This window comes from Aotus nancymaae, unplaced genomic scaffold (genome assembly GCF_030222135.1).
Source record: "Aotus nancymaae isolate 86718 unplaced genomic scaffold, 86718_ANA_hifiasm-v0.15.2.pri h1tg000010l, whole genome shotgun sequence".
NCBI lineage: Eukaryota > Metazoa > Chordata > Mammalia > Primates > Aotidae > Aotus > Aotus nancymaae.
Genome location: NW_026988421.1, coordinates 6228738 through 6243123, shown reverse-complemented (window position 1 = coordinate 6243123; position 14386 = coordinate 6228738). Strand labels below are relative to the sequence as shown.

The following is a 14386-nucleotide window of genomic DNA, read 5'->3' as shown; positions in this document are numbered from 1 at the left end:
GGCTGAGGCGGGTGGATCAGTTAAGGTCAGGAGTTTGAGACCCACCTGGCCAACATGGTAAAAGCTCATCTCTACTAAAAATATGAAAATTAGCCAGGCATAGTGGCTCATGCCTGTAATCCCAGTTACTTGGGAGGCTGAGGCAGGAGAATCGCTTGAACCTGGGAGGCAGAGATTGCCATGAGCCGATATTGCGCCACTGCACTCAGCCTGGGGGAGAGAGCAAGACTCCATCTCAAAAAAAAAAAAAGATTATACACTGAAAGAAAGGCTTGGGTTTTCTTTTTATTTAAGGGATGTCAGAATTAATTGCTTTAATCCATGGGAAGTTACCTTTTATGTTCAGTAGTACTCCTTGAGTTAGGAACTGTTGCTTATTTGTTCTTTGGAGTACTTTGCATGTGATATGAACTCAATGGAGAAAACATTATTCACTTAGTGTGGTGTAATAATTAGTGAAAATATTTGTGACACAGCTGCCTCAGCAAAAGTTGATTTACTTTCTTTCTACATGAAAGTGTCGAAATATCTCAATTTACTGTTGATTTTAATATGACACTAATAGATTTAAACTACCTTTACTTCTTAAAACAAGATTTTAATCCAGAATTTGTTTCAAAGAGGGAGGCTGTATGAAGATTGATCTTCTAGTAAAGAATTAAATGTTTTGACAACAGATGTTTTAAAATTTCAATATGTGAAAGAAAAACTCAGAAACTCATCTGAAATTCAGACTCCTGGCTCTGTCTTAAGGTTCTGATTCTGCAGATTTGGGTGGGGCCCAGGAGTCTGCACTGCAGCAGTCTTTCAGATAGCTCTGCAGTCATCTGACTTCCAGACGACCAACAAAGCCCATTGTAAGAAGTATTCTTCCAGAGAGCATAACAGTTTCATTAGCCAGTTTAGTTATGCCGTAGTTAGAGCTGACAAAGCTAAACTTCTAAAATAGTTTTATTGAGGTAAAATTGACACATAATAAACTGCACATATTTCAAAAGTATACTCTTACGAGGTTGATGTATGTAACCATCACCATAATAAGATAATGAGCATCTGTCACCTGCAAAAGCTTCCTCTTGCCTTTCCATTCCTACCTTCTCTCCTCATTCCTGTTAACAACGGATCTGCTTTATGTCACTGTAGGTTAGTTTTCCTTTTCTAGAATTTTGTGTAAATAGAATCCTATAACCTGTACTTTTTTTAGTGAGGAGGTGTCTAGCTTCTTTCACTCAGCATAGTTTTGGGACTCATCCATGTTCCTTTTTATGACTAAGCAGGAGTCCAGTGTATGCATAACCACAATCTGTTTATCCCTGCTCCTGCTGATGGACACTTGGGTTGTTTCAATGTGGGGCTGTATTGCACGTAAAGCTGCTGTGAACATTTGTGTGCGCGTGTTTGTATGGATACCTTCAGAATTAAATTGTAAGATTTCACGCGACTTTCTACACTTTTCTTGCAGAAAGTCATCGGGTGGTACAGATTCCGGCGCAACACGCAGCAGCAGATGTCCTACAGAGAGCAGGTTCTTCACAAGCAGCTCACCCGCATCCTCGGCGTGCCTGACCTCGTCTTTCTTCTCTTCAGCTTCATCTCCACTGCCAACAATTCGACTCATGCTTTAGAATACGTACTCTTTAGACCAAATAGAAGGTAAAGCTTGCTTTTCCATCTGCCTCACATATAAGAAGGACGTTGGAACCAGGCACAGTGGCTCATACCTGTAATCCTAGCACTTTGGGAGGCCAGGGCAGGTGGATCACGAGGTCAAGAGATCGAGACCATCCTGACCAACATAATGAAACCCAGTCTCTACTAAAAATACAAAAATTATCTGGGCCTGGTGGCGTGTGCCTGTAGTCCCAGCTACTGGGGAGACTGAGGCAGGAGAATTGCTTAAACCCAGGAGGCAGAGGTTGCAGTGAGCCTAGATTGCGCCACTGTACTCCAGCCTGGCAACAGAGCGAGACTCCATCTCAAAAAATAAAAATAAAAAAGAAGGACGTTGGTACAGGTCATTGAGGTTCATGTCAAAAATGTGCCTTATAGTGTACTTTATGCTTTTTTTTTTTTTTTTGAGACGGAGTCTAGCCCTGTCACTCAAGCTGTAGTGCAGTGGTGCAGTCTTGGCTCACTGCAACCTCCACCTCCCGGGTTCAAGCAATTCTCTTGCCTCAGCCTCTCAAGTAGCTGGGATGACAGGCACACACCACCATGCCCAGCTAATTTTTTTGTATTTTTAGTAGAGACAGGGTTTTGCTGTGTTGACCAGGCTGGTTTCAAACTCCTTACCTCAGGTGATCTGCCTGCCTCTTTTATGCATCTTTAAATAAAAACTTTTATTATTCTCTTTAGCTCTTTTTGTGGTTAGAAAAGGTATTTTTCTTTTTTTCTTTTTTTTTGAGTTGGAGTTTCGCTCTTGTTGCCCAGGCTGGAGTGCAATGGCACGATCTTGGCTCACTGCAACCTCCACCTCCCGCGTTCAAGCGATTCTTTTGCCTCAGCCTCCTGAGTAGCTGGGATGGCAGGCATGCGCCACCATGCCCAGCTAATTTTGTATTTTTAGTAGAGAAGGGGTTTCTCCATGCTGGTCAGGCTGTCCTTGAATTCCTAACCTCGGGTGATCCGCTCACCTCAGCCTCCCAAAGTGCTGGGATTACATGCATGAGCCACTGCGCCCAGCCTAAAGAAGGTATTTTTCTGTCAGTTATTTATTTACTTTTATTTATTTTTTATTTTTATTTTTTTTTGAGACAGAGTTTCGCTCTCGTTACCCAGGCTGGAGTGCAATGGCGCAATCTCGGCTCACCGCAACCTCCGCCTCCTGGATTCAGGCAATTCTCCTGCCTCCGCCTCCTGAGTAGCTGGGATTACAGGCACGCGCCACCATGCCCAGCTAATTTTTTGTGTTTTTAGTAGAGACGGGGTTTCACCATGTTGACCAGGATGGTCTCGATCTCTTGACCTCGTGATTCACCCGCCTCGGCCTCCCAAAGTGCTGGGATTACAGGCTTGAGCCACCGCCCCTGGCCTCTGTCAGTTATTTATATAAAATTATTTTTGGATCAAGAAGCATTAATAAGACAAGTTTATTATGCATAAATTCTTATAGGAATAAATACCTGGAAATTGTCATTTACGTCTCCATAATCCACTATGTGGAAATGCAGTTTTATTGCTGTGGAAGTCTGATTATAATTTTGAAACATAAATTTCAAATACAAAATTGTAAAATTGATCCACCTGCTGGTTAATAAGGGTTTTGCCTTGTGAACTTATTAAAGCAAAAAAATAAAAAAATATGATTATATGATCATGTTGTCTGTTTATAAACAGCAGAATGGTTTCCCTCTGGAGGTTTATTTGTTGTAGAATAAATTAAATTGACATCAGCGAAAATAATTGTTAATTGTTAAAAAGGCTTTTGTAAGATTTCATTATGTAATCTGTAGGTATGTCTTGAGCATTTACAACAGGCTCAGCATTGTGTCAGTCACTGGGTATACAAAAGATGTGTGAGGCATGACTTCTGCTCTCGAGTTGATAAGCAAGATTCTACTTTACAAGAAGGGAAAAAATTTCTAATTCATGTATCTTTGAGTTGTCTGTAGTCGAAGGTGCTCCATGAGACCTTCCTGTTAATCAGTGTCAGCAACTAAGACTCCTATCACCATGCCCTATTCTTTTTTTAGTTAATTAACTTTATTTATTTTAATTTTATTATTATTTTAGAGACAGGGTCTTGCTCTGTCACCCAGCCAGTACAGTGTCACTATCATAATTCACTGCAACCTTGAACTCCTGATCTTGTCACCTTAGCCTCCTAAGTAGCTGGGACTATAGGTACATGCCAGCATGCATGCCCTTTTAAATATTTAGTTATTTAGAGATGGAGTCTCGCTCTATTGCCCAGGCTGGAGTGCAGTGGCACGATCTTGGCTCACTGCAACCTCTGCCTCCCGGGTTCAAGTGATACTCCTGCCTCAGCCTCCAGAGTAGTTGGGACTGCAGGTGTGCACCACCATGCCTGGCTAACTTTTTTTGTATTTTTAGTAGAGGCAGGGTTTCACCATGTTGGCCAGGCTGGTCTCGAGCTCCTGATGCTCCTGACCTCAGGTGATCTGCACCCTTCAGCCTCCCTAAGTGCTAAGATTACACACACCCAGCCCCCCTTTTTTTTTTAAACTGTCAGTCTCACTTGTATATGATAGAATGGTACATTTAACATCATCTCTTTCTGAATTTTTCCCATAGGTATAATCAAAGGATATCACTTGCTATTCCCAATCTAGGAAATACTAGCCAGCAAGAGTACAAAGTGTCTTCAGTGCCAAATACTTCTCAGAGTTATGCCAAAGTGATTAAAGAACATGGGTAAGTTGAAAGGTAAAGTGCTGTTTTTTTCTTTTATCAGCAGTATTTCTTTTGTTAATAACATTTAAAAGTATATGGAAAAATGTAAAACCAAGTTGGTATGATTAAAATTGAAGAATACAGTAAGGTAATTATCTAGATACCACCAGCGTATATCAAAATTATATTCTTGTTGAAAAGATAATTTACTTTTACGAATTTTTTAAATCATTTGCCACAATGATAACAAAAGTTTTGGATAGAGTATTATTTCTGAGATTCTAAAAGCTAACCATAGTCACTGAAGAATACATACCTGTTTATTATTTTTTAAATGATCTTGGTAACATGGGTTCTTTTTAATTTCTCTTCCGTGATTCTTGTTGTCTGGGCATTATTCCTTAAGCACTTTAATGTTTAGATGGAGGCACAACATTTAAACAGTAGAGTAAAGTGGAAGAGATAGGAAAAATGCCTTTCCGTTTCACAGCAGTTACGATAACCTTGTGGCGTCTTTTTTCTCTTTGTCTTCTAGTACTGACTTTTTTGACAAGGATGGAGTAATGAAAGACATCAGGGCGATTTATCAGGTTTATAATGCACTTCAGGAGAAAGTACAGGTAACTGATTTATTTATTAGTTTTCATCTTGTCTTGCCCAAAAGCTTTTAATTCTACTAATTTTTAATTATCTTCCAACTGACAAATAGAGTTAGATCCGAAAGTCAGAATCTGCTTTCTTTTTATTTTTTAAATTTTATTTATTTTATTTTATTTATTTATTTTTTATAGAGATGGGGTTTCACCATGTTGGCCAGGCTGGTCTTGAACTCCTGACCTCAGGTGATCCACCCACCTCAGCCTCCCAAAGTGCTGGGATTGCAGGCGTGAGCCACCGCGCCCGGCTCAGAATCTGCTTTCACAGAATAGAGTCAAGCTGTTGACAAATACTTACGGCCCCATTTGTGATAGTAGTTTTTCTAGGAAACTGTATTCCATATTGAAGGAAGGCTTGCTAAGAGCACAGCTGTCTCCATCAGTTATATTCTAAGTAGAGACTATATCAAAAGGTACCCATAACTGGTTGCAGCTCTGCCTCTTCATCCTGGTTCACTCACTTTGCCCCAGCTGCCTCCATCGAGTGGAAGGGTCTCAATGGAGCCTGTTCGTTCCTAGTCATTATGCAACAGACATCGATGGAAACATCTCCTGTGAGCCAAATACTGAGCTAGGTGCTAATGATACCTTCCCACATTCTTTTCATCATCCCTGCTGTGTTCTCAGGAGTAGTTTACTCTAAACCCTAAGAACAAAAGGCCTTGGAACTTGCCTTTGAGTACAGCAAGGAAAGTGGTAAAGTTGATGAAGCTCTCCCAGACCTAGAGAAAGCCTAACTTTAAGGAAAAAGGCTTTGGCCAGGCATAGTGGCTCACACCTGTAATTCCAGCACTGTGGGAGGCCTAGGCAAGAGGATCGCTTGAGCCAAGGAGTTTGAGACCAGCCTGGGCAACATAATGAGACCCCATTTCTGTAAAAACATTTAAAAATTAACCCAGAGTGGCAGCATGTACCTATAGTCCCCAGCTACTTGGGGCGCTGAGGCAGGAGGATTGCTTGAGCCCAGAAGGTCAAGACTGGACTGCAGTGAGCTACAATTTTGCTGCTGCACTCCGTCCAGCCCAGGTGACAGAGTGAGACGCCATCTCTAAAATATAAAATTAAAAGGATGAAGGCCTCAATGAGTAGAAAGAGGAATGAAGGCAGGTACTGAAAAAGAGGAAAACAGGCTGAGTTCAGCACGGGGCAAAAGGAGAAGCATACAAGGGCCAATTCCAGTCTAGTGTTCCAAACTGGGGTCGCTGTGCACCGACCAGTATAAGGAACTTTATACAGGCTCACTGGTAACCAGCTTACTTTCTGGAAGCTTCTGGTATTTCTGCTATGGAAGGAACGTGCAGTGGAAAACAGCTTTTTGTCCTGAATTCATGACCATGCCCTTTTCACAATATCAGCACTGGCCAAAAGTGGCTGTTACATTTCATTGTTGATTGAATAAGGCCTGCTTTGAAAATATCAAATCACATAGAGTGTTCTCAGGATTATAAATGGCAAAATTACATAGAAGCAGTTTCAAATAGCTATCTTTTATTAAACCTTGACTTTGAAACTTTTTTTCAACTTTTCTTTATAAATATTTTCTGTTAAATTATCTGGTTTTTCAATGTTGGTAATAAAAGTTGGAAGCATCTTATTTCCGTCTTATCTTTTGTTCTTCCTTTTATGCTAAACTGGTAACAAGAGTTCCCTTTTCATTTCAATAAAAATGGTTAATCAAAGGAAAAGAATACATCTTTCCTGTCTTAACCGTATTGGTCAAGAATTTATAAGCTAAATAGCATAATCATCTTAAGAAAGCAAATCGGTGAATAATAACAATTCTAATCTTTTGGGCTTTCATGATTTTGTTCTACCTTATGTGGCTGCTTTTTAAACTCAATAAACCATCTGGACTTTTTCTAGAGTTGTAGTCAGCACTGAATTTATGGAATGCCTTGAGCTTGAACTTGAAGCTAACCTTGCTTGTTGTCATTTTTTTCCTCAGGCAGTGTGTGCAGATGTTGAAAAGAGTGAGCGAGTTGTTGAATCTTGTCAGGCAGAAGTGAACAAATTAAGAAGACAAATCACTCAGAGGAAAAATGAAAAGGAACAAGAAAGAAGTAAGTTTCTTGTTAATTTTACCATTTGGTATCAGGGAAAAGTTGTTTTAAACATCAGATCATATCATAGAATAAACGGTGTGCCTCTTCCTATGCTCAGCAAGTCTCAGATGAGCCTGATTGGGGCAGAGTAGTCTCTTGTTAAGCTCCTCTGGAGGGCAAGTGCCATTTTTCATAGTTACCCCTAATTCTCTGATACTTGAAGAAAAACAAAACTGAAGGTAGAAAAGCTGAAGTGGAAATTAGAAAAAAATCCCAAGAAGTTTTTGATACAGATTTGTGTATATATTAACAGTCGGATCTACTTACAGTGAATGTGATGGGCATCGCTAAGTTAACCCTGGCATGCCCAGCAGGCAAGCACTGTGTCCTGTCTTAAATATAGCCTCATAAAGGAGCTGTCGAATATTCTTTCAGCTTTATGTTCGGTCACAGTAAAGGTTTTAAATGGCTAATTTTGGTAGCCATGGATGGATAGACACCATTAGGCTAAGGAACCAAGTGATTGAGAATTAGGCCGAGGAACCTAATAATTCCAGCATAATAGACATGTTTACTGTAACACCATCAGAATTAATATCTGTGTGTAAAATGTGTAAACGTATGGCAGATAATATCAAGTGTTAAGGATAAGGTTGAGGCTAAACTTTTCTAATTTAATAAGAATATGTATAATCCAGTTAAAATGTAATTTATGTTTCCAGGCAAATATAACAGTATAATTTACTGTTATATTTTTCTAGAAATAATCAGAAATGCAGATAGGGCAGGGCATGGTGGTTCACGCCTATAATCCCAGCACTTTGGAAGGCCAAGACGGGCAGATCACCTGAGGTCAGGAGTTCAAGACTAACCTGGCCAGCATGGCGATACCTTGTCTCTACTAAAAATACAAAAATTAGCCAGGCATGGAGGCACCCACCTGTAATCTCAGCTACTGGGGACGCTGAGGCAGGAAAGTCACTTGAACCCGGGAGATGGAGTTTGCAGTGAGCCAAGATCACGCCACTGCACTGCAGTCCAACCTGGGTGACAGAGCAAGACTGTCTCAAAAAAAAAAAAAAAAAAGGCTTGGCCGGGCGCGGTGGCTCAAGCCTGTAATCCCAGCACTTTGGGAGGCCGAGGCGGGTGGATCACGAGGTCAAGAAATCGAGACCATCCTGGTCAACACGGTGAAATCCCGTCTCTACTAATACAAAAAAAATTAGCTGGGCATGGTGGCGTGTGCCTGTAATCCCAGCTACTCAGGAGGCTGAGGCAGGAGAATTGCCTGAACCCAGGAGGTGGAGGTTGTGGTGGGCCGAGATTGCACCATTGCACTCCAGCCTGGGTAACAAGAGCGAAACTCCGTCTCAAAAAAAAAAACAAAAAACGCTGGGCATAGTGGCTCACGCCTGTAATCCCAGCACTTTGGGAGGCCGAGGTGGGCGGATCATAAGGTAAGGAGTTCGAAACCAGCCTGGTCAACGTGGTGAAACCCAGCCTCTACTAAAAATACAAAATTAGCTGGATGTAGTGGTGGGTGCCTGTAATCTCAGCTACTCAGGAGGCTGAGGCAGGAGAATCGTTTGAACCTGGGAGGTGGAGGTTGCAGTGAGCCGAGATCTTGCCATTGCACTCCAGCCTGGGTGACAGGGCAACACTTTGTCAAAAAAAAAAGAAAGAAGGGAGGGAGGGAGGGAAGGAGATAGAAAGGAAGAAGATAGGAGAGAAGATAGAAATTTTTATTTTTATTTTTTAGAGATGAAGTCTCACTCTGTTGCCCAGGCTGGTCTCAAACTCCTGAATTCTAAATGATCTTGCCTCTGCCTCCCAAAGTGCTGGGATTACAGGTGTGAGCCACTGTGCCTGGCCAAAATAGGAATTTAAAGTAGTTAAATCAACAAAAGTAAAATAATTGAATAAATTACAGTATGTTACAAATATGTATAATTTGCCAATTTACAGTTCTGAGTTTTCTTTAAATTGTGGTATATATATGTATGATGGAATATTATACAACCATTGAAGTGAATTTGAGTTAATGCCCAATATATAATTTTAAGTAAAAAAACTAGGCCTACCATGGTGGCTCACACCTCTAATCACGGCACTTTGAGAGACCGAGGCAGGTGCATCACTTGGCGCCCAGGAGTATAAGACCAACCTGGGCAACATGGCAAAACCTCCTCTCTACTAAAAAAAGAAAAAGAAAATTAGCCAGGCATGGTGTTGTGCACCTCTAGCACCAGCTACTTAGGAGGCTGAGGTGGGAGAATCACCTGAGCCTGAGAGGTCAAGGCTGCAGTGAGCCATGATTGTGTCACTGCACTCCAGCCTGGGTGACAGAGTGAGACCCTGTCTCAACAAACAAAAAACTAGGATATAAAACAGTAGAAACAGGGTAATCTCAGCCATGTACAGACAAACATGTACATGGACAGACAGACACTCAAAGCTGGATAATAAAACCGGAGCTCAACAAGCATTAGTGACTTCTGTAATACAGCTAGGAAGTAAGGGCCTGATATTTACAATTTAGGTCTCTTCGCTTGAAATCCTGTGCTGTTTTCATCCTGACAGTGTTATTGGGGTGATGGAATTGTGGGCAGCTTTTATTTTCTTTCTTTGTTTCTAAATATTCTAAATATTGCACAAGTATGCATCAGTTTTATAGTATTTTTTAAGAAAAATTTAAATGTTACCTAGAAAAACCTTCAAGGCTATATAGACTATGTGGGTTCTTTGAGAACATTAATAAAAATAGAGTAAAGCTGTGGGTTCAGTACCTGCTTAACAAATAGGGCTTTTAAAGTTTTAACGAGAAAGAGGTGTATAAGTGTATTGTGACAGGTAGCTATAAATAAATTGGTTTTTTGATAGGATGCTGCTGAGAAAAGAATCTTACACTCCCATGCCGTGTACAAGACGTTTCCATTTCAACTTTTGGGCCCCACAGTGTGAGGCAGTGAGCCCCACACCTGGGAACTAGCTCAGGATGTGGAATGACACAGCCTGCATTCTGAGTCTCAGGCCCACTTCCCGCTGTCCCCATAGTCACATCACCTCACCTTTCTGAACTCTGGTTTCTTGGCATATATAATGGAAACAGTAATAATAATGATAATGATAACACTTCAGAAATTTGTCATGGGCTTAAATGAATTTAATGTTTAGGGAAATGCTTTGTAAATTATAAAGTACTATGCAATTGTAAAATAATTAGTAGCAGTCAACTTCATTGCCCCACTGCTACTTTCCAGAACATTTGGGTTGGCCGTGTTATGTATTGAGATGAAAAGCTGTGAGAATCTAGAAAGTGTTAGAATATTCTTTGTTTTCATCCAGGATTGCAGCAGGCAGTGTTAAGCAGACAGGTGCCATGTGAAAGTTTGGAACCAGCGTTCAGTCCTCGGATGCCCTATTCTGGGTTTGCAGCTGAAGGCAGAAGTACCCTTGGAGATGCAGAGGCCTCTGATCCTCCTCCCCCCTATTCTGATTTTCACCCAAACAATCAAGAAAGTACTTTGAGCCACTCTCGCACGGAAAGGAGTGTTTTTATGCCTCGACCTCAAGCTGTGGGCTCTTCCAATTATGCTTCCACCAGTGCCGGACTGAAGTATCCTGGAAGTGGAGCTGACCTTCCTCCTTCCCAAAGAGCAGCTGGAGACAGCGGTGAGGATTCAGACGACAGTGATTATGAAAATTTGATTGACCCTACAGAGCCCTCTAATAGCGAGTACTCACATTCAAAGGATTCTCGACCCATGACACATCCCGACGAGGACCCCAGGAACACTCAGACCTCCCAGATTTAACTAAACAAAAGAAACTCTGCACCTAGCACTGTTTTTCTTCATTGCATACCGAGAGGGTTTTTGATAACTTAATCTGGGGGGAGAACTGCTTTCTCAGATACCTTGACTCCCAAGAAGAGAGTCCTTGTGCACAGAACTGGTGGGAGCCTCCATCCGCTGGTCTTTACCTTTGGATGTAGGGTGCAAGTTTCATGACAGAATCATTAAGATAATCAAATTGTCCTAATTCTGGTGCGATTCATGGATGTACTGGTAAATTTAGGCAAAGTGAAACTAATCAGTGTAGTTTCTGTTCTTTAAAATAAATTGGAAATTAGAGACTAAGCACAATTAGTCTATAAATGTTCTATAAATCAAAAACTTACCTCTTGCACTATCATGCCTTGAAATTTACTTTTTCAAAGGGAAACAAGTTTAGCAGCAGCCTTCAAAGAACTTCTTTCTATGATGAGCCAAATTCATCTTTGCCAGAAAAGAAATTTTGTTAATTCTAAGAAGCCTGATTGGAACAAATCAGATATACCTTCTCTTGTCTGCATGACTTTGTGAGATCAAAAAAGAGGGCTTTCAACTTTTTTCTACTAGCCTGATATGTATTATCACTTAAAATGGTTGCCTTTAAAAAAAAAAAAAAGTAGAGATACTAACTACCAGTAAGTAATCATCCAAATAAATATGTCATAAAATAAATTATTTTTTTCTTGGTGGATTACAGTGACTGCTGTGTTGCACTGGCACATTTATGGTCTCTGTTCTAGAATCTTAAAGGACACACAGCTGTGGATAACAGAATGAGTTAGGTACCAGACCTGAGTTTTGTGATGAACAGATTCCAGACACGGTAGGTTTAGCTGAGTTCATACAGAAGGGATATAACTCATTTAGATCTTCTGGCACATCCTAGTGTTAGTTTTATTTGTGGAGGAAAGACATTTAATAATAAACTGTTTGGGAATCTTGGTGAATAAAGATTCATTTTCAAGCTGAATAACCATACTTATTTTAAGTTGCCATTTGGGGAATAATCACAGTATGTGTACAGACTCTCTTGGGATGCACTTAAATTTTTATTTAATGACTACTTGTTTTCTAGTTTTCCCACAATGTGTGAAACCACTAAGACACTCAGGAGCATGTCGGCTTCTGGTGTGGAAATGGCAAGACCCGCCATTTGTGACAAGGACGGCCACAAGGTTAATACTTGGAGTTTAACTGCCTTTCCTTTGAACTAGTTAAAACCTGTAAGAATAATGAAGTTGTTGGAGAGGCTTAAAATCTGGGTTCTGAAAAAGTAGTTTCGGTTTATAGGATAGACATTTACTCAGCTCCAGTTCCAGTGCTAAATTAGACAATATGATACAGACCGAAAGTGAAACGCTACAACTGCCATTCCTTGGATCGCCGCTCTATGGGCGTCTGTATTTTAACCACTCTCCTGGTTTTGTTGGCCTTACACCACTGCCATTTGATTTAAAATGCTGCAGACCACTTTCTCTGCAAATGTGTTCCAGTTTTTATCAGCTACCTGCCTACTAAGCAGCTTCAGCACCAGTGTGAATTTATTTTTTTAAAGTGCCATTGCCATCTCCTCTGTTCAGATTTTGACATTCAGAAAAATACTTTTATTTTGATGCCATACCGAAATCTACAATGTATATCTGACAAAGCAGTTAAATGTGACAATAAAAACATACTTAATCATGGTACCGTTGTTTTCATGTCTGTCTCAGCACCAGATGAGGCCTTGTCTCAGTGTACTCATCCTGGCAGTTCATCATGGACTTGAAAGAGCTTTTTAAAGGGTATCAAAACTCACCTCCATACAAAGCTTTTGTCAGGCTGGTTTCAGGAGAAATACAGGAACACAACTTGCTCAAATGTTTCTGTGATTTTCAGACGTTTCAGTTTCCAAAGTGTTTCTGTTGATTTCACGTTACCTTGAGTATAATTTTATACTCAAATATCAATTGAGTATAAAATTGAATCTTGGAAAGGGCCCTAAAAGGCATCTTTCGCAGAAGAACAGATCTTGTTTAAAGTGATTCTTCAGCCTGGATCCCCTAACAATGGAGATACTGTAGAACTTGTTGCCCAAGAGTGTCTTAGGAATTGCGGGGTCACTTTAGAACGAGGGTCGGCTGGCTAACACATGTATCCTGGATTCTGAGGGTGCCATTCCTGTCGAGTGATGTCTATTTCTTCCGAAATGCAAGGGGAGAGTGTTTTCAGTGGGGTTTTAACATGCGAATTACAGCGTTTTAGGATTCTACTCAACACCGCCAAGAATTTGGAGAAAAGGGGACTGGATTCTTTCACTTCAAAGTCTGGAAATGCCCAATTACGTATTATAGTTGCTTTTTCTGGAGTCAAATTAAAACAGAAATCTCATCCCCAAATATTCAGGATATGTATTTTTTAATTGCAGACACAGTGGGGCATTGACCATAACTGCTTTAACAAAAATATTTAAATTGTCTTGTAAGTCTGTGTTTTAAGGAGATAAAAAGAATCTGGGATGATGTGAAATAAAAATATAGTGGAAATAACTCATGGTTATTAACTGTGTTCTGGGTCTGACTTACCTTGGTTGTAGGTTTCATTTCAGTTACTGAAAGATCTTTCTTTTTTCATTAGGGTCTGCTTCGTCCTTTCCCATAGCAAACTTGAATTCTGCCAGACAGGTAGGAAACCTGAAGGCAAATGGATTTGTAAATGTGGTGCTAAGAAATAATGAAAAATGTTTACTTTTCAATTTTATGACACACAGATTTTGGAAAAATCTGGGATGTAGCTTAGCTGTCTTCCTTTTATACAGTGATTTTTGTAATGTCCTAAATAAGGTGAGTCAGGACATACAGTACCTCCAAACTGGGTTACTCTGGGTTTCTTCTGATCCCTAGAGATGGGGGGAGGAGTACCTTCTAGCAGTGAGGCTTTGTAACATCTGCAAGCAAATGTCCCTCTGGATGCCAGATGTGACACGTGGTCTAGAATGTAGTGCTTAACAAAAGAAAGCTCATTGCAGTATATTTGTAATAGCAAAAACCTGGAAGTGACATGAATGCTAATATAGGAGAATGGTTAAATTTTGATACACTCCAGAAGAAATAGTCTTTGCAGCCATTAACTATTGAAGTAGAAATCAAAAAGATGGGTGGGCACAGTGAATCAGACCTAGCACTTTGGGAGGCTGAGGTGGGCGGATCCCTTGAGCTCAGGAGTTCAAGACCAGCCTGGGTAACATGGTGGAACCCTGTCTCTATTCAAACAGCAAGCCCACTCACGTTGGCTCACACCTGTAATCCTAGCACTTTGGGAGTCTGAGGCAGGAGTTCAAGACCAGCCTGGTCAACATGGTGAAACCCCATTTCTACTAAAAATACAAAAAGTAGCCCGGTGTGGTGTCAAATGCCTATAATCCCAGCTACTGGGGAGGCTGAGGCATGAGAATCACTCGAACCCTGTAGGTGGTAGTTGCAGTGAGCTGAGATCTTGACACTGCACTCCAGCCTGGTTGACT

General features: G+C 40.7%; 1 protein-coding gene across 1 annotated transcript in view; it reads left to right on the top strand.

The window, feature by feature from the left end:
- The window catches only part of ABRAXAS2 (abraxas 2, BRISC complex subunit), a 29521-nt gene extending 16951 nt beyond the window's left edge, over positions 1-12570 (top strand). Inside the window, exons 5-9 of the mRNA XM_064373749.1 lie at positions 1463-1653; positions 4255-4374; positions 4889-4973; positions 6955-7069; positions 10397-12570. Of these exons, the coding sequence (XP_064229819.1) occupies positions 1463-1653; positions 4255-4374; positions 4889-4973; positions 6955-7069; positions 10397-10866 (981 nt within the window). The 3' untranslated portion in view covers positions 10867-12570. The remainder of the gene's footprint in view (positions 1-1462; positions 1654-4254; positions 4375-4888; positions 4974-6954; positions 7070-10396) is intronic.
- Positions 12571-14386: the final 1816 nt, after the last annotated feature.